Source organism: Felis catus, chromosome F1 (assembly GCF_018350175.1).
Source record: "Felis catus isolate Fca126 chromosome F1, F.catus_Fca126_mat1.0, whole genome shotgun sequence".
NCBI lineage: Eukaryota > Metazoa > Chordata > Mammalia > Carnivora > Felidae > Felis > Felis catus.
The window spans coordinates 39589733-39615042 of record NC_058384.1 but is presented as its reverse complement, the minus strand read 5'-3'; the positions used below and the strand labels follow the sequence as shown (position 1 = coordinate 39615042).

Genomic DNA, 25310 nt, shown 5'->3' with positions numbered 1-25310 from the left:
CTGGCCACCCCGCAGCCGCAGAACGGTGAGTAAGCTGCCGCCTTACCAGGGCTCTGAGGATAGTCCACACATCTTTCTCGGCAAATATCGCTTTGAGTCTCGACCAGCCCAGTATGGTGGCCGTGTGGCAGAGGGCAGGCCGACAGATCTGGAGGGACAGGAAGGCGCCGAGTGAGGAGTTACGGGGGTGGGGCTGGGAGGGGACACGGAGGGACACAAAGAGGGGAGACAAACAGCAGTGAGCCCAGCCCCGGAGGGATGGAAGTCTCCAGTGAACCCAGAGGGACCCAGGGGTGAGGAGGAAGGCCGGGTCTTCTAGAAAGTTTGGCTTTGCTTACACCTGTTTCCCACTAACGAGCAGGTCAAAACATGTGGTTGCAATGATTCTCCCAGTTACTTTGGTGCTGCCCCGAGAGCCGGCACAATGAACCTGTCCACCACCTAGCCTCATGCACCCACCACACGGCTTCCCACCCCCCCCCCCCAAAATAGTCTCTCTGAAACAGATCTCCCCAAGTGTTGACCCTCCACTGGCGTGGTCGCTCCTCTGAATCAGGGCTGGTGCTGTCAGAACTGGGTTCCCTGGGAGGGGCTCCACCCCACAAAGGTAATATCCCAACGTCATCGCTGGTTCCAGCAGCTTCGTCACATGTGCCCATCAGGGGCCTCGCCCTGGCAAAGTAGCCCCATCTGGAAACTCAGCGTCCTGTTACCAACCGCATCGGCCACTTTGCAGCTTTCCCCAGCGGCAGCCCACAGCCCTGGCCCCCCAGAACACGGGCCAGTTCCGGGCTCGCTCTGTCCCGCCCACCATGCTACCTCACGGGAGCCTCTCTGCTCAGGGAAGCCCCTCTCAGTTCAGCGCGAAGGAGTGTGCGGGGAACAGCTTGGAGGGAAGGCCGCTGACGCCAAGGGCAGAGAACCAGGGGGAGGCCCTGCGCCTGACGGTAGGATTTTCCTCCCTGGCGTCTTTACACCCACTTCACATCCCACTGTGTGCTGCGGGCCAGCTGGAGAGAGCCAGGAGCTGGAGAAAACCCCGGCGCAAGCATCTGGTCACATCGGGCCTCTCACCGCAACTCTCCAAGGTCAGAGACAAAGCAACTCCTTCAGCAGCACCTTCCAATCTTGCTACAGCCCCTTCCTTAGCATCTAACACCTGTTAGCATTTACCTCCTGTGACAACTGGGGATGGAAGACCAGGCTCCGTGGCCTGGCCCTCTCACCTGAGCCACGTTGACATTCGCATCCTCCAGGTGGAGCACAAGGAGGACTATCAAGTTGAGGACCTGGTGCTTCAAGGGGAAGACAAGCACTGTCCTCTTGACCTTGGCCAAGAGAGCCCCGTAGATCTCAAAGGCCATCAAGCGCAGATGCTCTGACTCCTGGGTGAGAAGACACACACGTTCACCCACCTCTGTTCACCCACCACCTCTGTTCACCCAGGAGGGACAGGTGGCCCCCGAGCTCGCCCCTCCCACCACATGCCCCTATGCACCCTCCTGTCTCCCCAGGGATCTGCTTTGACTGTGCAGCATCCTGATCCTCCCCTGTCACTGCCGTCTGCTCTCGCTGCTGTTCACCCCTTTTACAGCCATTACCCAAGAGGATGTACACGATCAGACCATTACAGAATGGCCTCGCAGAAAGGCCAGAAGGGCCTTTCAAGATAATTCTGCCCAACTCCCTTGGACGCCCAGAGACGGGAAATGGCCCCCCAAAGGGCTTCACCTCCTCAAAGAGGGGCCCCAGCATGAAGGTGAGCTGAGTAAGGAATGAGGAGGAATGCTTCCAGGTGAGGTGCTCGACGAGACACTTGAGCACCGTGAAAGTCTCCATCACAATGTCATCGTCCAGCGAGTAGCAGCAGCCCAGCACGTAGGGCTCCAGGATGCGGAACTGTTGCACCTGCCGAGGGAGAGCTGCTCAGGAAACGAGGAGTCAGAACAATTCCTGCTACATCAAGGGACTCGCATTTCCACTCAGGCTGACCCACAAGAGCCAGTGCAGACGCGCTCTGGGACTGGGACCGGGCCGGTAAAGGAGCGGCAGTCCTTTGTCCTCATGGAAAAAGGGGAGAAGGCAGAGGAGACCCTTCTTCCCACTAGGCCCATAAGCACCCATCTCTGTGGCCTTTATCATCCCTGGTGATGACATCTCCAGGACACCAGGATGGTCTGGGATCTTGGAATTGGCTTGGTCTCTACCCAGAAATGACCCATGGAAAACCCTTCTCTTTCCTTTCCTGGGAGAGAGAAAGCACGAATGGCTCAGGTCCTTGACCCCTGTATTCAGTGGCCTGGCTTCACGAAGGTTCTCTCTGTCTGATACTGAGAGTTTGGTCCACCCTCGATGTAATGACACACCGGACCTCTGGACCTCTCTATTGCTTCCCCGGGTGCCATCTCTTGAGAGCATGCCCTTGGCCTCTGCCTCATCTCACCATGTTCCCGTGCTTCGCGAAGGTCTCCACCACCCGCAGCAATAGCTTTACTATGGCCGGCTCCTCACACTGGAACCAGTTTGCCAGGATGTGCACAGTGACTTCATCCACGGTGGCTGCCACATCTGGGCACCGAAGCAGCTGCAAAAGGAGACCAAGAAAGACTGGAATGGTGGGCAAGGAGAACAAAAATCTCCAGTGATTTTTTTGAATCTGGGTTCCTGTTATTCATAAAGAAATGTTCTTAAGGATTTGGAAAGACAGGTAAAGAAGCCAAAGCTTAGTTGAAAGGTAACGTCGCACTCCATGTGAGAAGGCATTCACCCATTCTGCCGGTTTTCCCTTAGGCATCTTTGATGAGGGGAGCTGTTGGGGATAAAGTAAGAAGTGTACCCGTGTGTGTGTGTGTGTGTGTGTGTGTGTGTGTGTGTGTATGCGTGCATGCATGTGTGTGTGATTATTTGAGCACGGAGAAAAATATGGAAGGATACATATTTGGTTGCTTGCATATGAAATACTCAGGAAACGAAGAGGCAGCTTGTAAAACTGATATAGCAGAAGGGAGGAGGCAAGATGGGAAAGAACAGGGGCACCTCGGTGGCTCAGTCGGTTAAGCATCCACCCTTGGCTCAGATCATGATCTCGTGGTTTGTGAGTTCAAGCCCTGCGTCAGGCTCTGTGCTGAGAGCTTAGAACCTGGAGCCTGCTTCGGATTCTGTGTGTCTCTCTCTCTGCCCCTCCCCTGCTCATGCTCTGTGTCCCTCTGTCTCTCAATAATGAATAAACATTTAAAAATTGGGAAAGAACAAAAAGGCTACAATAAAAAAATAGCATGCATGACTTCCTTTGTATATTTATGTAAAATTATATGGGTCTATACGTTATTTGAAATAGAATTTTCAAAGACAAAAGCCAATCAGATACATTTAAATGAGAGGAACTTGCTTTTGTGTGTATGCACCCATGCACAAATGTATGTGTATCTATCTACGTTCACAGTGTGATCCTACTGGCAAAAAAAGTTGTCATGGGCAGTGCAGTCTTTGGCCGGCTGCCAGGCAGACCCACCTAATTTACTTACTACCTGAGCAAGTTTCTTAAATTCTCTGAGTTTCAGTTTCATCCTCTACAAAATAGAGATAATAACACCTTTTTCACAGACTTCCAATGAAATCAAAATAACTGAGGTCTCCCCTGTTCCCTAAGTACCGTGACGACAAGTACACAGCCCTGTCTGTTTTCAATGTTTCTACTTAACGATCCTCCCAGGGAAATGGCCGAGGGTAACAAAACAAACAAGGGCGTTGCAAAAGGCTGTGAAATATTAGAAAGCTTTCACAGCTGTGGTCTCTTGTTTATAGAGTTTGATCAGCTTTTTTAGCCGGTACATCAAATCCTGTTGGTTCTCCACCTTTTTTTTTTTTTTTTTAGTTTATTTATTTATTTAGAGAGAGACACAGCGGGAGTGGGGGAGGGGCAGAGATCCAGGGAGACAGGATCCCAAGCAGGCTCCCTGCTGTCAGCATAGAGCCTGATGCAGGGCTCGAACTCACAAAACCGTGAGATCATGACCTGAGCCAAAACCAAGAGTCGGATTCTTAACCGACTGAGCGCCACCAGGTGCCCCGGTTCCCCACTTTAAAACTGGGCCTCTGTTTAAATGCCCAAGAGTGAGTTTCACCTAGCTCCTTACTCAGGGGCAGTTGGGAGCCTTCTCCCCAGCCTACTGACGCCTCCCTCCCCTCTTCTCAGCCCGAAATTCCAGTAAGGGTGGCAGGTGAATAACTGCCATTCACGTGTCCGCTTGTTTAGTTGGGTGTTATATATTTGGGGGAACTTCTCGAGTGGTTCTCAATACTGTATTTCTAGAATAGAGCTTTAAATTCGGGAACTTCTAAAATAAACCAATGCCTGGACTTCATCCCAGAGCAATTCAAACAGAATATCAAGGCAGGGAGTAAGACGAGGGAGTGGAGTTGTGGTTTGGCATTAGCCTTTTTAAAGCTCTCCAGAGGATTCTAACATGCAGCCGGAGGTCAGAACGACTGCTCTTCAGAGAGTGCCGTCCACCTTCCGGTGTCCCACCCAGGCTTGCACCTCGTACTGTTCCTCAAAGCTGGGGCCAAGGACCACCTGTACTGCATCAACCCCGGGAGTGTTTACAGAAAACTAAGACTTCCAGGCCTTACTCCAGAGCCACTGAACCCAGGTCTCTGGGGATGCGGCCCAGGAATCTGCATTTAAACAGCTTCCCTAGTGACATGAGGTCCACTAATATTGGACACCCACTGAGCTAAGGCATTCTCTTCCGTGCAGCATTCTGCACCTTGCATGAACATTCCCACATCCCCACATCCCTAGCAAGAGTTCTGCCAACATGACATACATCCTTGAATGCATATATCAACACTCCTGCCACCGTGCACATATCAGCTCATGGCAGTGGGCACCTTCCAGAAGGACAATGTCCCCCAACCTAAGGACACATTATGACACACTAGGAGAACATCTGCTTATATTCCAGTATTAGCACTGTATTATCTTCAGTTATGTTGAAATGTAATCCTGCTCCTGTAAAAAAAAAAAAGTCAGGTGGCTTGAATTTTAAAAGGAGCCTATTTAAAAATATTGTGAGCCAGAAATCCCAAAACTTTCCCCAAACACTGCTGGCGGAAGTGCGATTTGGCCCAACTTTACTGGAAAGTAATTTGGCATTCATGCTAAAATCATAGAAGACATTCGTATTTTCTGAGCCAACACTTGTACTTATATTCAATATTTAAAGAAGTAATCTAGAATATGGGCAGAATCTTTTGCACAGAGATGTCCATTACAGTAATACTTATAATAGTATAAAATTAGAAACAAAATGTCCAATAAATTATAGAACAGCTTTGTGATGAAATATTACATCACCATTAAATTCTGGTTTGAGGAATGCCTGGGTGGCTCAGTCGGTTAAGCGTCCGGGTCTTGATCTTGGCTCAGGTCATGACCTTGGGGTCGGTGAGATGGAGCCCTGAGTCAGGATTCTCTCTCTCCCTCTCTCTGCCCCTCCCCTGCTCACATGCATGCACATTCTCTCTCTCTCAGAAATAAAATAAAATTTGTTTGAAGATGCTTGAAGAGAGCAGGATACAGAATATTAATAGGAAATGAGGTCAACCCTGATAAAGAAACACACACATGGGAACACACACACATACCCCCCTCCATTCAGGCCAAAACCTGAAAGTGCTTTCCCCTGGGTATTGTGATTAGTAAGGGCTTTATAATTTTTTGACTTAGTTTTCATATTTTCTAAATTGTCTACACCTTTTTTCTGTCAAATGGCTGGAACATACTGACTCAATCAGCGGTGCTTAGCAAAAATTAGGCTTTTTTCTTAATGTTTATGTATTTTTTTTCATTTTTAAATGTTTATTTATTATTTTGAGAGACACAAAGAGGCAGAGCTCAAGCAGGGGAGGGGCAGAGTGAGAGGGAGACACAGAATCTGAAGCAGGCTCCAGGCTCCGAGCTGTCAGCACAGAGCCCAACGCAGGGCTCGAACTCACAAACCGTGAGATCATGACCTGAGTCGAAGTCGGATGCTTAACCGACTGAGCCACCCAGGCGCCCCTTTATTTATTTTTGAGGGATGGGGGCAGAGAGAGCAATAATCCCAAGCAGGCTCCACACTGTCAGCACAGAGCCCGACGCGGGGCTCAAGCCCACGAACTGTGAGATCAAGACCTGAACTGAAACCAAGAGTCGGACGCTTAACGGATTGAGCCACCCTGGCACCCCACAAAATTTTAGAAGACTGATGAGAGCTGAGGTGGCTGAAGGAAGGAGCTATGTTTTCCCATGAAGTTGGGACAGAGTTGAGTTGCCTTAAGATTCAAGGAGGAATCACACCACATACATTCAAAGCCTGTGACTCAAGGTAACCTCACCGTCGTTAACAATGTCAACCCTTCTGTGAGGCGGGGAGCCACAGGAAATTAGGCCTCCTCCTCCTCCACTGGCCATCCCTGGAGGGTTCCCCTGGGACACCTCTGCTTTCCAGAGGAACTACCCTCACCTGCCCGCCTCCCACCAAGGACTGCTCACTTCAGTCAAGAACATGAAGGCCGTTAAGCGATTTTTGTGGTCTCGTTCTTGGAGAATCCTGATGAGGAAGCTGAAGATGGGGCGGTTGTGCCAACAGTTCTTGATGACCATGGCCCTGCCGAGGAGAGTGGAACGCTCAGGATCGGGCCCGGGCCCCAAGAGAGAGCCAACAGGATGGCACAGACCTACCTGGCCAGTAGAGTGACACCCTCGTAGTGTCCTTCAGGACTGGTGAGCAGCTCCCAGCCTCCAAGTTTCTGAATGTAAGACACATAGTCCCCATACCCGGTACTTCGCATCAGCGTCTTCAGGGCCTCCACGGAGGAACTGGGGGGGGGGTGCAGAAAGCAGACAGGAAGCCATCCCCCACCATCTGGGCTCCTCTCCCATCTACGGGAGCCTCCCTTAGAACAGTGAACTGATAGAGGTGGGGCAGCCTGTAGAGACAGACCCAGGCTAACATTTTACAAATGAGAACCGAGGCCAAGAGAGATGCGGGGTTCCCGTGGTGCTGCAGGAAGCCAGCAGAAGGGTAGAGAGTGGAGCGCAGGTGCACTTCTTATCCATTCTACTGATTTTACTTTGGAACAGAATCTCTGTGTCAGGCCAGTGAGTCAGAAGGAGAGAGTCCTCTCTAAAAAGTCCAGTAAGACTTGTGGAAATGATGTGTGGGGAGCACACGCAGTGCCCTGCCCAGGAGGTGCAAGAAGGCTGTCCAAAACCAGCAGCCTGGGACCAGGCCAGGCAAGTGACAGGGGGATACCTGGACACACATGGGAGCTGAGCAGATGGGCCCTGGGGCACAGTGGCCAGGAACTCTGGCCCAGAGGCCAAGGATACCTGACAGGGTCCATCCGTTCGGTTGCATGCTGCTGATCCTGAAAGTCAGTGTCCCCTTCAACCACGAGAAAGGAGATCTGGAACAACAGGGCCATACACAGGGAGGGGAAGAAGGTCTGCACCTCCGTCCGCCGACTCGGCTCCAGAAGGAGCTCCTGGATGGCCCTGGTGGCCTGCGGGTGGGGAGGAGAGCAGGGGCATTATCATTTTATATTCCAACTCTTGCGTCCTGTCATCATGAAATCCCTGCCCATAACCTATCACCATGAAGGGCTGGCCCCGAAAAGCCCATACTGCCAGGGCAGGTCAAGACTAAATTAGTGTGATCCAAGAAAACAAAGGGCAATTTCCAGAATGTTACTACTTTAAAGTGCTCTCGTCATCGTGGTGGCTGTTTCATTCTCTTATCATCCTTGAGAGTTAAGGAGGGGTTGGGGGGGTGTGTCTTACCTAAGCTCACCGGGGGAGAACGAGAAGCTAGTTTTTCTGTCTCCCTACAAGGCAGAGGCAACTAGAAAACCCTCCCTCCAAGCACCCCCAAGACTCTGCCATTAAAATGTTCAACCAAACACGGATATGTAAAAGGGAGAGGCTCCAAGAGCTCAGGACAGCCTGGGAGAGGGCACTGGGATGTCCCCCACCCAGCCCCCAGCCCCCTCTGGGGGCCCCTCCATACAATCAACGGAGAGATCTCTGTACTGTGGCTGGGCTCCTGGCCCTTCGATTTCTGGTATGGAGTCAGCTTCTGCAGCAGAAATTCCATGATGACTTCATAGCCTTTGGGGAACGATGCCAGGATTTCCCAGGGCTTGCAAACCCCTCTGTAGAGGCAGAACCCCACCAACGTGGTCGCTCTCCACAGATTCCCCCTGGAAGGGACTCTAGGCTCCTTTGCCCAGTGTTTCTAGCCCCCCTCTTTCTCCCTTCTTCTTCCTTTCCTCTGTCTTCATTTTCTTTTTCTCCTTTCACTCCTAATTTTCCTTCTTCTTCACCTCCACACCTCCCTGTTCTCTATCGTCTCACACATAGGTAAATCTGAAGATGTTCACTTGGCCTAGGAGCCTACAATGAGAAAGCATCTCAGGCCACACTTCGATGTTGCAGATCAGTCAGAAGAGCCCCCTGTGGTGTCCTCTCTATTGCCTTGTCCAAGCGTTTGTTACCTACTCAGTACTCATTAGACGTTAACAGGCAATCTTAATCTCCCCAAGATTAAGAGTCTCTCAATTTCCTTAATTTCTTTGCAAAGAAATTATATCCTTTCAGGGCTGCGCTGGCCGAGACAGAGCAAGCACATTGCATTTGATCTCTTCCTCTGATAAACGCTAAAAGTGCTGGTCAAGTACAAAAGCAACTACTTGAAGATTTTGAAAATGATTCATAGCAAGGGGACTGGGCGATGAAAGCCACAATTTGAAAAGGAACCCTTACTGGATGAGTGTCCCAGATTTTTTTCTTTCTCTTTTATCTCCCAACTTTGACCGGAAGCTGGCCGCAGTGTTAAACTTTGCAGCAGGCACATGAAACAAAATCTCCGAGTAAAACCCTGTCATTCTGCAGAAGATCTGGTAAAATGGGAACCTAGGAGTTGTGGCTCTATGAGAGGATGGGTGGAATCTCTCTTTCTTTGTCCCTGTCCTGGGGATGGTTCCAGATGCAGAGCTGTGTAGTGGAAATGGAGGTGGCTGCAGCAACAAAGGGGACTAATGACCTAAAGAGTATGTGTGTATGGCAGGGGATCTATATTTGCTCTCTCTCTTTTCTCATTTTACTGCCCTAAATGTGGACCCAGTTGTGCAGTTGTATTTTTTTAAATGTTTATTTTTGAGAGAGAGAGAGAGAGTGCAAGCAGAGTAGGGGCAAAGAGAGAGAGGGAGACACAGAATCCAAAGCAGGCTCCAGGCTCTGGGCTGTCAGCACAGAGCCTGATGTGGGGCTTGAACTCATGAACCACGACATCATGACCTGAGCCAAAGTCGGATGCTTAACCGACTGAGCCACTCAGGTGCCCCTACGCAGTTGTAGTACCACAAGCAGTAAAATTCTAAGAGAAAGCCCAACTTTCTAGACAGAGGACCTGGAAAATGCATTTCTGAAAGCCGGAAAATATATTTCTGAAAGCCAGAAAATAGGAGAAGTCTCCAAGAGAAGAGAGAGAGAGAGAAATTCCTGTAAGTCCTGGGATCATTCCAGAGCTGCACGTATGGGACAGACCCAACAACCCCTGAGAAGCACATGCATAAGACAGACCCAAAGCAGTATAGCAAAGACTTTAAAAATATAACAGACACTGAAACTACATCCAACAGAAGGTGAGACAGAACTTGCCGTCTAAACCATACACCAGACTGACTGCTTAAAAAAGAATCAACGTTCTCCAGGAAAATTTAACAAGACTAAGAGCCTCACAACATCATATTAAAAATGTCCAGACTACAATCCAAATTTACTTGACACACAAAGAAGCAGGATAATGTAATCAATTCTCAAGGAAAAAAAAAAAAATCAGCAGAGGCCAATCCTGAGATCACCCAGATGCTGAAATTAGCAGTTGATAAAGACGCTGTGTAAATTTCAGGTGTATAACATAATGGTCTGACCTACACATATTGTGAAATGATCACTGCAATAAGTGTGGTTAGCATCCAGCACCTCACATAGATAAAATAAAAAGAGAAAGAAAAGAAAAAAAATTCCCCTTGTGATGAGAACTCAGGATTTACTCTTTTAATGACTTTCACCTATATTATATGGCAGTATTAGCTACAGTCATCATGTATATTGTTAGATCCCTAGTATTTTTTTATCCTGTCACTGGAAGTGTATACCTTTTGGCCACCTTTCTCCAATCCCACCCTCACCCCACCGCCTCTGACAACCATCAATGTGATCTTTTTTTCTATGAGTTTGTTTGTTGTTGTTTTTTAAGAGTCCACATATAAGTGAGTTCATACACTATTTGTCTTTCTTTGTCTGACTTATTTCACTTAGCATAATGCCCTCAGAGTCCACTCTGCTGTCACAAATGACAGGATTTTCTCATTTTTTATGGCAAAAGAAAATTCCATTGTATATAGATAGATAGATAGATAGATAGATAGATAGATATGGTTGGATTTAAATCTACCATTTAATGATCTGTTTTCTGTTTGTCTCCTCTGTTTTTGTTCCAATGTTTTAGGATTTCAGTGGGTCTTAGGATTCTTTACATACCTAACTTTTCATAGTCTACATAGAGTTGATATTTTACAAAACTGTTTAAGTTTAGAAAAGGAAATTATAGGGCACTTGGGTGGCTCAGTCAGTTAAGCACCCAACTCTTGGTTTCAGTTCAGGTCATGATCTCACAGTTCATAAGTTCAAGCCCCACATTGGGCTTCATGCTGACAGTGCAGAGCCTGCTTGGGATTCTCTCTCTCCCTCTCTCTCTGCCCCTCCCCCGCTTGCACTCTCTGTCTCTCTCTCAAAATAAATAAACTTTTTAAAAAATTATAAAGGAAATTATAGTGTAGTAGATTCATACCATATAATATTATCCACTAAAATTATGTTTACAAAAAGGTTTTAACTTAGGAAAATTCTATGATTAAGATGTTAAATGAAAAATATGCAAATTGGCATGTACAATATGGGCTTGATAATCCGTTTTTAAAAACCATTTTTAAAATTTTTTTATTGAGAGAGGGCAGGGAGAGAGAGAGGGAGAGGGAAAGAGAAAGAGAGTCCCACAAGGGGCAGAGAGAGAGAGAGAGAGAGAGAGAGAAGTGAGGCTCACCGGAAGAGGGCCTCATGTTCACCTGAAGCAGAGCCTGAGCTCACCTGAGGAGGGACTCGAACTCACGAACCGTTGAGATCAGGACCTGAGCTGAAGTCAGACACTTAACCAACTGAGCCACCCAGGCGCCCTCTATAAACCATTTTTAAAAGGTAGACCAATTATAAACTATATTTAGGTGATAAAAGATGTATTTATTTTTTTTCTTTTTCAAAAAATTTTACAGGCTTTCAAATATGCCGCAAGAAGTCCATATGACTTTTACAATCACCCTGCTCCCAAATAAAATATATAAGGAACTGACTTGTATTGAAAACTGGGTACATTTTAAGAATAAGCAAATTAAAAGAGTGTTGGGGGCTTGTCTGGGGAATTGATAGGGTCACCTACCTCTGTGACCCGTCTTCCATGTTGAATAGTGTCAGGATAACCTCTTCCGTGTAGGTCTGAGCCAGCAGGTAGAGGATCTTCTTTATGGTCTCTTGGGCTGTGGTTTCAGTAATTCTGTTCATATTGTGGTAAATGTACTGGATGATTTCTGGCACCTGAAGTTGGAGGGGGCCAAGGAGGAGCAAGGTTCTTTCTGGACACTCAATGCCAGCTCCTCGGGAGGCATGTAACTAAGCGCCCACGTAAAGTCTGTGGATGCACACAGATCTGAACCTGTCCCCAGCAGTCACTGTCCCGTTCTGGCTGGGCCACACCTGTGTGGCTGGGGGCTGTCCTGTCCCCATATGTTAAGAGGGGCAAAATGGAGAGCATCAGGGAAGGGTGACTCAAGTCATGTCTGGAAAGCATGTCATGAAGAATGAAGCAAGTGTTTGGGATGAGCAACTCAGAGAAGGGAGGACGGGAGATATAAGGCCTATTGCAGCGGGAAGGGGAGGGCTCAGGTCTCACCATTTATTGGCTACATGGACTCAGCAGTGTGCCTAGTGGTGAACAGCATGGGCCCTGGAGTCACACTGCCTGAATTTGAGCCTCACTTCCTTACCTACCAGTTGCGTGACCTTGGGCAAGTTTTCATCCTCTCGATGCATTATTTCCTCATATAGAAAATGAGAACAACTTTACCCACCTCCATGGTTCTGAGCTAATACATCTACATTGGCTGGAACAGGTCTGTCACATAATAAGTGCTCAAGAAACTTCAGCTACTAAGGCTCATAGCCTTCTTGAGCCTTTTCCCCATTTCTAAAAAGAAAACCATTACTTCCTCGCAGACCTGTTGTAAGAATTCAACAAAATAACATGTGGATGAGGCTAGGACCACACATGGCTCCTGGTTTTAGTAAAGTGTGAATATTAATTGATTTCCGCATAACTCCAAAAAGTAAGCTAGGGCCAGAGTCTGGAAACTATGGGGATGCAGATTTCAATCCACAAGGTGGAACTTTCTTACAATGAAAGATTCACAAATTAGAATGAGCTATGGTTTCAGGTAGTGAGCTTCCCAAAAGTGCTTTCAGCAGAGGCTGGCTGCTCAGGGGTGTTCTGGAAGGGGTTACAGGCATCGAGTGGGAGGTTGCAGTGGCTGACCTCTGGGGTGGCATTCAGCTCGAAGAACGTATTCCTAGTCTACTCTGAGGCATTCGGATGAGTGTTCAGGCCAGAGAGAGTGGCAAGGGTAAGACTCAGGTTGCTAATTGGACCTATCATGGAGGTGTCATTAGCATCATAGAGGAGTGGGTTAGGCCATTAAAATGAGAGTGAATCTATCAATCCATGAGACCTTTAAAAATGGCATAACAAAAAGACAAAGATAAACTATGCTGTCTTAATTTTACTAAGAAACAATCCCACCTCTGACAAAAGAGTCTCTGTATTCCATTTCTGATTCAGGTCAGTGTCTCATAAATTCATATACATATAATATAGATATATGAGATCAATCGATCGATCGATAAACAGACCTCTGTCTTCACCTTGTATTCTCCCACCTGAATGAAGATGAAGGCGCCCACAGACCTAACATACTGTCTGGAAGCAGGAGAGATAACTGAGTTCTCTTCTGGTCCTACGCCCCCACAAGTAGCCTCCTGCTACAACTTTATTCTTCCCTTTCTGGTAGAAGTGGAGACTGGGAGGTCACCTTTTCCAATGGAATGGCCTTCCACACAATTGCAAACAACTCCTCCTTTAACTGTTTCTCCTCTGGGCTAAAGGATTGCAATTCCTTGAACCCCAACCAGTAGCAAATCAAACAGAACAAGATCCAAAACAGAGTGGAAGAATCCTTAAGTTGACCTTGAACCATTAAGTCCCTCAGAGCTGGTACCTTCCCAATCTCTGGCATAGGGTGCTTCAGGATCATCTTTAACATCTTGGAAGCTGCACAGACATCATGCCTGCTGGCACGGGTCATGGCCTCCATTGGCACCATTATCACATCTGCTCTCTCTTCGGGGGTCAGGTATTTCCTGAAGAACTGAAGAGAGAACAACAGTTGTCTCTGCAATGTCAGCATCCCACTCTGGGCGTGTCCGAAGCCTCTGGACTCCAAAGAGACCAGTCAACCAGGGTCCAGTGGAGGCAGCCCCTGGCTACTATCTGGCTGTTCCATGATGTGAGGCCAGGCTCCCGAGTGTCATTAGCTCTTAAGTCCTCAGGTAACAACAATGGTCCAGACAACATGATACTGAGAAAAATGCAGTAAGGCATTTCTATTTTGAATTTGGAACATAATTAGGTGATTCCATTTGGAAATAAGTTCTGATGTTTAGTGAATTTGCAGCATTCCAAAGCAAGCAGTGACTGCCAGGGTCTAAAACAGATGTGCCTCCTGTCTCTAAATGTACACACCTCAGTGAAGCTCATGCACTCACACAAGAAAGAGAGTCTCAACTCTGTGCCTGGTTCTATGCTGGGAGCTGGGGAAGCCCACACACAAGGCACCCTCTGACTTTGCCCTCAAGGAACTTACTGTCAGGGCAGGGCAGGGAAATAGGCAGTCGTGGTGCCATGTGAGAAATGCCAGTGAGGGACACAGTGTGGACAAAGCTAGACTTGCAAGATTAGACAAGGCTTCCTGGAGGAAATACCTCCGAAATCCATACTTGGTGAAAGTGGGGGAAAGAGCTCCAGGCAGGAAACAGACTCTGCAAAGGCCTAGGGAGGAGTTTTGTGTGGTCACTGTGTCCTGCAAGGGACCTGGGCCAGGTGGGAAAGGGGAATCAAGAGAAGATGAGGCAAGGGAGTCAGGCAGGAGCCAGATCGTGCAGGACCTCATTGGCTATATGAAGTCTGGCCTTTAGGATAAGAATAATGGAGAGTCAGTGCAAAGTCCAAAGAGGAATAATATGATGATATGTGCATTTTAGAACTAATTCTCTGATGACAGTACAGAAAATGGTGTGACAAGAAGCATGGTTGGAAACAAGGCAATCGACAGGAGGCTGTTGCAATAACCCAGGCAAGAGATTGATGGTGGAATAGCTGTGGTGGGGCCAGAGCAGAGTGGATGGATTCAAGAGCCACTCAGGACGAGGGTGGACAGACATGGGATTAAATTGGATGTGGAAAGTGAGGAAAAGAGGGAAGGATGACTCTTGGATTTCTGGCTGGCGTGTCTGAAGTAGATTAAGCTTGAGGACACCATTGTTAAGACAAGCAATACACCCTTGCTGATTGAATAGGGTTAAAACTAGTCCACAAATAAAGGTACATGAACACAATCAGTGAGTGGAGGATAGGGTCGACTATGCCCCTATTTTAAAACTCTCTCAATAATCTCAACCTTCAATCAACTCAAGTGCAGCTAGGGGAATGGGCCTTACCCCTCCAGCATGCTGTCCATGAGACCTTGATTCGGGGGCAGTTCCCTGTGTGGGGAGTACTCTTCTGTGACCCCAGCCAGGCTCTCTGTAATCTCTACTCGGCCATCTTTCTCCCCTGTGAACGCTCCCCATCTGGGCATCCCATACACCCATGGAGAGTGAGGGTTACCATTGCGAGATTCTGTATGTTGGCAAACCATCCTCCGCGGAAATTCTTCTGCAAATCCTTCAGGATGATCTCTGTCTTCTGTTTCATACCTCCGATCCAAAAACAACAATTAAGGGGCAGGGCCTTCACTGGGAGAAAGGAACACACCCTCCCTCACTTCCCCTCCAAACCTCAGAGAAGATCAACAAGGTTCAACAGGTGGAGTGATGTTTGCCCAGGAGAATGGGGAGAGTTCCCTAGTGCCAGGTTGATGGGTGGAGGGAGATTGTAGTTGGCAAGGTGGTCTGGTCCCCTGGCCCCTGCTGTCCCTGTACCCATGCCACAGTGAGAACTGTTCCCACTCCCCACCCCCACAGCTAGCAAAACAGGAAGTACATCCTACTGAATCATAAAAAGCTAAGGTTTCTGAAACTCCCCCTAGGGCACATTTGCAAATTCCTCTAGCACCTCTGTAAGTGTGTGTGGCTGTCTGTATCTTTGGTTTTTCTGGGACAGAGAAGGTCTAGACCAAAGATTCCCAAGCTTGTTCCCTGAGAAACAAAGCTCATTTTCTCAGTCCTACACCCAAGCAGTAGCGACGGGACAGCGGGAAGTTTTGGAGATGCAAGCTGATCTCATAAGTGGCTGCAAATCTAGGTCTCCCTTTTTGCCAGGGATTTCCTAGAATCTTTTATAACAGGGCATTTCATCAGCAATGGGTTTGGAGTTCATTTAGATAAAGCAGATTTATTCCAGCACCCCCGCACGAGAGAACTGCCCTTTGGTGTGCCTGTCACAAGGCAGGCACTCAGTGGCTGGTGCTTGTATGCTCCTGCTACTCGGCGGGTCCCCCAACTGCAGCCACATGATGGTCCAGGCTCATATCACTTACTTCTATGAAGCACAAGGATTTTAAAAAAGTAATGCAATGCTTCCGATGCCTCTATGCTGATCTCATGGTTGGCGTTCATGCAGGAGAGACCTAAAATGCCCATCATCTTCCCAGTCATCGAGAACTCCATCATGTGCTGCTGGGAAGAGGAAACCATTACCTCCTCACTGTCCCCAAAGGAGCTCCTCCCCACCATGACCATCATCCACCTCCAACCTTCCCTTTCTTCCCACATCACTAAATTATTTGCTTGTGTGTGGCCTCTCACCCCACCAGTGCCATGTTCTGTCCTGGCGTGGGGAACCTTCCAAACTGACACCCAGGGAAATGGGACAGCCAGGCACCTGAAATACATTAGCCGATACAAAGCTGTGGACCCATCCCAGCTCTCTAGGAGAAGTTGCCCCACCAAGACTGAGATGTGTCTGGCCAGTTAGTTAACTAGGCTGAGGGCAATATCCCATTGAAGCAGAAAAGGCACGAAGGCTAAATAAACAAATAAATAAGGTGCCCTGGTTAATCCTTGCAGAGCCTCAGGCTCAATCAGGCACCCCAGAGAGGCAAGGCCCATCGGGTCAGCCTTTCCTGCCACCCCAGGCACTCACCGACAGTCTAGGGAAATTGCAAATAAATCTCAGCATCCGGGAAATGGTGCCCAAGGCCCGGACCTGTTGATGCACTTTCTCTGACAGTGTTAGCCAAGGCAAGATGATCTGGAAAGGCAGCATAGAGACACCAATAACGCCTTCGATGGGAAACATCCCTCCTTGTTTTGAGTCTACATCTCTAACTGCCGAAAAGACAAACAGCTGCTCGCTCTGGCGGCGCATATACCAAAAAGACAAAAAGGAGGGAGTCGCAGCAGGTGACGGCTCCATGAACTTGGCAAAGCAAGGATGTCTTTGGCCCTTCACCTATTACCTTAGACTCTTCCTATAGAAATGGTTAAAGACAGTGATGCACTTGGAGGAGGAATTGCAAAGCAGAAGAGCTGGGAGGGACGAGATGCCGGGGAGAGCGGGGGTTCTGTTCACATCATAAATGCACACAAACTCTTCCCCGCTAAGCCCAGGCCAAGGTGGAAATAGTCTCCGAGAGATGAGATTTGGAAGCATTAACTTCTATTACTAGTAGTAATACTCCTAGTGACCAAACAGATAAGTTGTCTGTGTATAATAATTCACTTTATCCTCCCAACAACCCTATGAGACAGGCTGAGACACCATCAGGTGGGAGAGACCTGTGTCCTGTTCGGCACAAACCTTTGGAAAAGTGTGTCCTGCTTGCATAGGAGCTGGACAGATGCCCTTCAGGGTGGCCTTTCTGCCAGAACATTAAATCCTATCGTGAACATTCGGAGGCAAAAAACAAATAAAAATAAAAACGAATGAACCACCACCCATACGTACCTGACACCCAATCCAAATATTAATTCAGAATTGATCACAGGCATAAATCTAAAACCTACAACTATAAACTTCTAGGAGGAAAATAGGAGAAAATATTTGAGATCTTAGGTTAAGCAAACAATTCTTAGGTAAGACAATAAAAGTATAACCATAAGAGAAAAACTTAATATTTGGGCTTCATCAAAATGCATACCTACTTTTCGAAAGACCCTGTTAAGAGAATAAAAGACAAGCCACGGAATGGGAGAAAACATCTGCAATTCACATATCTGACAAAAGCCTTATGTCCAGAATAAAGAACTCTCAAAACTCAAAAATAAGATAAGAAACCAATTTTTTATTCTGTAATGTTTATTTATTTTTGAGAGAGAGAGAGAGCAAGCTGGGAAGGGGCAGAGAAAGAAGGAGAGAGAGATCCCAAGCAGGCTCTGCTCTGTCAGCTCAAAGCCTGACACAGGGCTCAAACCCGTGAACTGTGAGATCATGACCTGACCTGAGTCAAAGCCACAAGTCAGATGCTTAGCCAACTGAGCCACCCAGGTGCCCCAATAATACCCCAATTCTTAAAAATGGGCAAAAGATAGGAATAGACACTTCACCAAAGCAGATATACAGAGAAAAAATAAACCCACGCAAGGTGCTCGACGTCATTAGTCATTAGGAAATGTGAGTTAAAACCACAAGGAGATACCACTACGCACCCATAAGAATGACCATCTTTAATAAAACACACTAACAATACCACGTGCTGGCAGGGACGCAGGCTGGCTACAGTTCTGGTACATTGTGGATGGGATCACAAAATTATACAGCTACTCTGGCAAATACTCTGGAAGTTCCCTATAACAGTAAAATATGCACATACAATTCGGCAATCCCGCTCCTAGGTATCTGCCCAAGTGAAATAAAGAATCTATGTATGTACCCATTTGCAACTACGTGGATGGAACTGGAGGGTATTATGCTAAGCGAAATTAGTCAGAGAAAGACAAATATCATATGACTTCACTCATATGAGGACTTGAAGACACAGAACAGATGAACATAAGGAAAGCAAAAATAATATAAAAACAGGGAGGGGGACAAAACATAAGAGACTCTTAAATATGGAGAACAAACAGAGGGTTACTGGAGGGGTTGTGGGAGGTAAACAGAGGGGTTAAATGGGTAAGGGGCATTAAGGAATCTACGCCTGAAATCACCATTGCACTATATGTGAACTAATTTGGATGTAAATAAAAATAAAATAAAATAAAATAAATAAAAATGTATTAAAATCTTCTAAAATATGAACAGTAAAAAAAAATCTATGTATGTACAAAAGCCTGAATGCACATATTTATTGCAGCTTTATTCATAATCACCCCAAACTGGAAACAAGCCAAATGTTCCTCAACTAGAGAAGGGGTACACAGCTGTGATCCATCGGGACAATGACAAAATAGAAAGGAATGGATTAGTGACATATATAACAACATGGGTGAGTCTCGGATACACTGTGCTATATGAAAGAAGACAGACATAAGAGGCTATATGATTCTGTTTATATGACATTTTGGAAAAGGCAAAACAATAGGGACAGAAAACAGATCCTCTATTGCCAGGGTGGGCACAGGGGTTGACTACAGAGCCATGGGGGGATTTTTGGCGTTGGTAGATCTACTCGGTAGCTTGATTATCGTTGTGGTTACGTGACTGCGTTTGTCAAAACCCATAGAACTATATGCACTAGGAAGGGTGCGTTATACTATATGTAAATTACACCTTAACAAAAATATGAAAAATAAAACAAAGACAAAAAGAGAGAGGAGCCCTTTGGAAAACTAAATAGGCCTTAAATGTTTTTTTTTTTTTTTTTCAAAATTAAAATTCTTTCTGATCCTGCTGTGCAAAGTCAAACATGAAATAAGTGAAGCGTCATGCAATCATATAATTTTGTAGGAAAAATTAGGTCTAAAATAGCCACACTTGATTTTTTTGTTTTCAGAATTACCTCGAAGTAGCAAATATAATCCAAATGTTGTTGCATATAATAATATCTATTTTTCTCATTTAAATTTCATTTATCAAGATAAATCAATAAATGAAATTTTGGAAACTACATCAAGCAGTGCCTTTGGGGGGCACCATTTATCTTTGGATAATGAGGACCCCAGTAATGGATTTCCTGAGGACTCCACCCTGATGGAGAACCAAAGTTCAGCATCTCCATTCCCCATAAACTCAAATTATAACAGTGCATTTACTAGTTTGCTTACAGTGAAGGTACCCACAAAGCACAGAAACACATCTCAACAAATGTACCAGAAAGGATACATTTCAAAAAAATCACGTCACTAATCCCAATATGGATAAGTTTCCTCTCTAGACACAGCCCTCATCAAAGTTGTTTTTATTATTTCTTATAATGTTTATTTATTCTTGAGAGAGAGCGAGAGACAGAGTGAGCACGAGCAGGTGGAGGGGCAGAGAGAGAGGGAGACACAGAATCCGAAGCAGGCTCCATCCAGGCTCTGAGCTGTCAGCACAGAGTCTGACGCGGGATTCGAACTCATGAGCTGTGAGATCATGACCTAAGCCAAAGTCAGACACTTAACCGATTGAGCCCTCCAAGCACCCACAAAAAAGTTTTTTAAAGATATCCAGGCGATTCATTTGTAGTCACACATAATGTTTTATCCAAAATTATATTATCCTCATTAATTACCATCTTGTTGATGAAAGTAGGTTTCGTGTGACTCTGGGCTACTTCCCCAATTCAAATTCAACCCCGAGAGATGACAACGTATCATAACTAAGAATATTTGAAAGGCTCTAAAGACAGCGAGGAGACAGGAAGTGGTCTCCAAGTCATTGTGATTGCTCTCTGAGGCTTGAGAACTGATGGCCTCTGTGCTGAAAAGACCCCCAGACTATCCCCATACTCCTTATCTTTCCTCCCAAAGATCAGACTTAAAATAGGGCTTCCGTTTCCCCGATTTCTCCAGCCACTTACCTCCAGGAAGTTCTGCAGCAGGGACATGTCGGGGTCCATATCTTCCATTACAAGAGCTTGTAACATGTCATCTAAGGCCTGGACCGTCTGACAAGTGAGGAAGCATGGAGCGTAGGTGGACCGACAGCCGCTGTGCTAGCTTGGCTCCCTGGGGCACTCCCCCCTGTCCCACCTCAGGAGGAAGGAACGTGGGGGCCGGGCTAGCCCTGCTGCCACACTCCCATCTTTCCAAGTGCTGACCTTTCTTGACCTCACTGAAGGCTGGGCCAAGGCCAGCCCAAATTCTAAACCAAGTAGTAAAATGTAGGCATTGGGTAGTTCTCCCCAACAAATATAGCCCCCATGATATTCTCACCATTAGAGATTCATTCTGGTAGATTAAGGAAAGTTCTATTTTTAAAACTGAAAACTCTTGAGAAGATTTGGCAGTCCATTGGCCGGTTAAGTTATTCCATAAAATTTATGGGTTTTATCATTAGACTGTCTCTTCCTAGAGAAATAGGAGACTTAGCGAGAGAGGACACAGGTAGTGTGGCAGCATGGGCCAGTCCTCGGGGAGACAGGTGATGATGAGGCAGAGGGGTTACTTCGAGCAGCACGAGGGCCATGGAACTATGAGCTCCTGAAGGTCAGAGAGGAGGGGAAGAGGGTCTAGGAGCTAAGAGGACCCAGGAAGCCTCTGAAGATAAATCCTCTCCTGTGGAGACCTCCACCAGGAGGCGATGGTGGGGATTACCTGGAGGTAGAGACTAGCACTCTCTTTTCTGTCTAGACTAGGCATGATGAGCGGCAGAGAGAATATGCTAGAGAGGCCAGCATTCACCAGATCCAGTTTCTGGGATAAGTAGAATGGTGGATTCACCTGGCTGGGGTGAGAGGGGAGGAATGACAAGAGAGCTTTGGAGGATATCAGTGGCAGGGTGGGATATGTTTCTAGGACCCTGGGGCAGAACCTTCTCTGCTCTCCCTTCTGAGGCACAGCAAACAGAAAGGACCTGGGCTCCCAAACACCTTCCAATGACCTACTTGCCAGGAAAAGAGGTCCTGGCCTCTTGGGGAGCCTTCCCTACACTGGATGTCCTAATAGGCTTCTGATCGTGAAACTGGGGGTACGTCCACCACCCCAGGATGCTGGTAGATGAGGCAGCAATCAATGGGCCCTGCCACCCACAGCACAAAACTCAAGTCCCCAAACCTTGCCCTTCCTCCCAACCCAAATGTTCACAGCATCAAAGGCCCAGGGGCTCAGAAGAGGTAACAGCAAGGAAGGAACCTCAGGGCCACGATGCAGAGCATGGCTCGCTGATGCACACTGCTGACCAAGACCTCGGTGGATTCCTCGAGGATTAATACCTAGAAGGGCCAGGAAGAAACAAGAATCTCTCTCAGAGAGAGATGCCGGCCCTTGGCTCTGGGACTTGGTCATCCTCATCCCTGGATGACCAACTCCCAGAAGAGCTTGGGTCTCTCTCACCTCAATTTTCTTGGCCAGAATGGTTTTGGGAAAGTAATCATTCATATTGCCATTTGCCTGGGCCTGAACGGTGGCACTCAAGGTTTCCACAGCCCTCAGGAACTTCAGTTTTTCCGACTCTGACTAGGGAAGAAAACCACAGAAATTTCTTGCCTGTGAACCAGGCCTCAGCCCTTCACTTCTCCTACAGGCTGCACCCAAAACCTGTACCCCAGACCCTGCCCCACACACCCAGCCCAGACCTCAGAGCAGCCAGGATGGATAGCTCACTTGATTTCCTCAACACAGTTCCCCCATCCCCTAGACTGACACTCATCAATGTCCCGGTCCCCTCACAGCCCTCTGGGGACAGTGGAGCTAGGGGTCCCCATGGAAGATTCTTTCAGGTCAGATTGTCCAGGTCAGAAGGCAAAAATGGGCCGAATTTCAGGTGCTTTTCAAACCAGGGCTAGTATCCAAAACCCAAGGAAACGTGAGTTCTCATTTTTTTCTACTTTCTCCTCAGCTCTCAAAAGGTCCAGACAATTTCCTTACCGGTTGTCCTTCTTCTAGAAATTCCTGAATGAACTCACAAGCTTCTCTTTCTGACTGGCGCAATCCTGCAAAGGGATGTGGTTGGGAGGAGGCTGACTGATTATCTCAGATGGAACAAGAAAGCAGGGCCATCCTATCCCCCTATCCTCTGCCAAGAGGTTCAAAACCATCAGGGCCTGGGCGGGTATCTCAGCTCCAAGAACCAGCTTCTCCAGATCTAGGGCCTGGTGTGGATCTCTGAAGACTAAGTGGAAAAGCAATCATGTGGGGAATCAGGTAAGACTCCTGGCTTCTCACAGAGGCAGGTCTGACAATGGACAGGTGTCTGCATCACGAATGGCCAGATATAGAAGGGTAATTAGAGAGATCTTTAAGTCACCCCCAGTGGCCACGAACTACTGGAGCTCTCCTAGACAGGCTTTGAAATCCTGTGAATGGACTTGAAATCTCAAATGAGCCTTGGAACCTCCCTTGTCAATTGGGCTGGTAGAGCCCTCTGGGAAAGCCTCCCCAAGTAGGGCCCCAGAGGCTGGGGGGGGGGGGGCAACGCTAAGAACGCAGACTGAGCACCCCCAGGGTGTCAGGAGGGGTGAATCAAGAGGCTGGAGATGGTAGCAGTTCTAGAGCGAGAAGCAACAGAAGCAACCAGACCTGGGTTCAGGCCAAGTCACATTGCCCGGCCAGCAGAGCGCACTGAGGGTGGGGCTTAAAGCCATAGCACAGCAGTCAAACCCCAAACTGCCTGAGTTCAAAGCTCAGCTCTTCGACTTTATTGGCTCCGTGAGCTTCCGCAAAGCAAACTCTCTCGACTTGTATGTCCCCATCCATACGATGGCAAAGATGATGGTTAACTATTAGCGTTGTAAGGCTTAAATGGATGAATGCATGTAAAGAGCAAATTGAATGTCCCCAGCTTCAGTTCTGTCATCTTCACATGGGGATGATAATCACGGTATGTGTTATTGTGATGAGGTCTGAATTCATTCATTCATTCATGTAAAATATTAGGAGAATCCCTGGCACATAGCAGGGAAATCAATGAATTCATTCTTTGGCATCTGTTTGTTGAGCATCTTCTAGGGAAAAGGCCCTCTTCTAAGTAGAGCTTACAGGCCAAATGGCTCCTTCACGGAAACTCTGGCTACTATTGTTTTAAAGGTATTCTTTTTGTATTTGCTCATATAGGTTTGTATACATACATGGAGGTCAGAGAAAAGCTCGCTGACTCAATTTGAGCAGTCTTGAAGGGCCGGTCCTTTACGTGAGGACCAAACCATACAGATATCTAGGGAAAGAGCATTCTAGGCCCAAGGAACAGCAAATGCAAAGGCCCAGGGGCAGGATCATGCCTGGAATGCTCATGGAAAGCAAGGACCATGTGCCTGGAGTGGAGGGAGCAAGGAGAATGGCAGGTGACAGAAGCAGAGTGGTAATGGGACACGTCACAAGGGCCTTTCAAGGCCTATGGAAAGGGCTACTGTAAGGACTCGGGCTTTGGCCCTGAATGGGACAGAAGCCCTGGATAGGCTTTGAGTAAAAGAGTGGTATGGTCTGACTTTTGTTTAACAAGATCAGTCTGGCTGTTCAGCTGAGACAGGCATAGAGATGCACACGGCGGGGGAGCATGGGAGTTGGCTCCCTGAACAGCTGTGAGCTGGGTGAGCTTTAATTCAAAGCCCCAGCGTCCTGCTCCCCGCCTGGCTCCAGGCTCCTCACGGAGGCAGTTCTGAAGACAGACACGAGCCCAGAGCTGTGAAGGAGGCAGCCGGAAGTGGGTAGGCTCGTGCCCACCAGGTGACATCTCGAGCAAAGGCTGGGCCTATCACCTTCACCTCTGGAACTACAATGAGTTGAAACGCAGCCCGGTCCGGGGCCAACTGCTCACCCGTTAAGTCAGGATTCCAAGAGACTTGGTGAGTTGATCGCGACAAGGTGACTCTGCCTAATTGGTGCTTGTGAGAATATGGATTCATCTGCATCCTTGGGGCAGCAGCCTGCAGCCTGTGAGGACTGTAGCCAGGTCAGGCGTTAGATGCTCCTTCCTAGGGATACAGCGTCTCCACCGAGGGGTGAAGCTGTGCGAGGCAGGACATTTACAAGAAAAGAACTGGCTGAGCAATGCCAGTGCCAGCTTCTCACCGTCAGCTCCCTTTCCCTCCCCCATGGGAAGATATGCGACCCTCGGAAAGGGCCCTGACTCATCCCGACTTGTCTACGAGTCTTCCACTCAGGGCGTGACCTGCACGGGCAAATTTCAGCTGCAGACGTGGTCTCCTGGGGGCCTCATCACTACTGTCTAAAATACAGAATGAGGCACCAATGATGTCCGTCCCTCTGCCTCTGGGTCAAATTGACTCTGGGAGTCTTGTTGCTAAAATCCTAAAGCTCCCAGGGTGCCTGGGTGGCTCAGTGGGTCAAGCGTCCAACTCCTGTTTTCAGCTCAGGTCATGATCTCACAGGTTCAGTTTGTGAGTTGGAGCCCCACCTTGGGCTCTGCACTGACTTTGCAGAGCCTGTCCGGGGTTTTCGGTCTCCCCTTCTCTCTGCCCCTCCCCCTCTCGCTGTCTCTCAAAAATAAACATTAAAAAAAAAAATAGAATAAAATCCTAAATCTCCCTTATACCAGAGACTTCTGTCCCCCTTCCCCAATTCATCAATCCCATTCTGCCCTGTGGTAGGGGAGCTAAGAGCCCCTAAATATCTGTCCCCGCCCCCAGACACTGCCCAGGAAAATCTTCTCCTGGACCAGGAGACCACTGCCTGAGCCAGTTCTCTCACTGCCCTGCCCTTGGGGTCCCCAAACTTGTGTATCCCATTATGGGCTGTTCTTAGAAGAGCCTTGACAGAGGGCCTGCCCCTGCCTTCTTTTGTGTCCCCATGTGTCAGCTGGTCTCTGTCAGTCCTGTGGCTGGGGAGCTTCCTCCTCTGA

General features: G+C 47.7%; 1 protein-coding gene across 2 annotated transcripts in view; it reads right to left on the bottom strand.

The window, feature by feature from the left end:
* Positions 1–24867, bottom strand: part of LOC109495416 (maestro heat-like repeat-containing protein family member 7) — a 30470-nt gene extending 5603 nt beyond the window's left edge. Inside the window, exons 1-19 of one of the 2 annotated variants that reach the window (XM_045048482.1) lie at positions 24267–24867; positions 22382–22446; positions 21848–21970; positions 21647–21726; positions 21110–21239; positions 20374–20460; positions 16575–16682; positions 15970–16108; positions 15099–15187; positions 13432–13581; positions 11544–11698; positions 8055–8199; positions 7379–7551; positions 6728–6865; positions 6539–6653; positions 2444–2584; positions 1732–1908; positions 1227–1385; positions 47–148 (exon numbers count right to left, since the gene is read on the bottom strand). In XM_045048482.1, coding sequence (XP_044904417.1) covers positions 47–148; positions 1227–1385; positions 1732–1908; positions 2444–2584; positions 6539–6653; positions 6728–6865; positions 7379–7551; positions 8055–8199; positions 11544–11698; positions 13432–13581; positions 15099–15187; positions 15970–16108; positions 16575–16682; positions 20374–20460; positions 21110–21239; positions 21647–21726; positions 21848–21970; positions 22382–22446; positions 24267–24360 — 2370 coding nt within the window. In that variant the 5' untranslated portion in view covers positions 24361–24867. The remainder of the gene's footprint in view (positions 1–46; positions 149–1226; positions 1386–1731; positions 1909–2443; positions 2585–6538; positions 6654–6727; positions 6866–7378; positions 7552–8054; positions 8200–11543; positions 11699–13431; positions 13582–15098; positions 15188–15969; positions 16109–16574; positions 16683–20373; positions 20461–21109; positions 21240–21646; positions 21727–21847; positions 21971–22381; positions 22447–24266) is intronic. The other variant, XM_045048483.1, reaches the window with a different exon arrangement.
* Between the last annotated feature and the right edge of the window lie 443 nt (positions 24868–25310).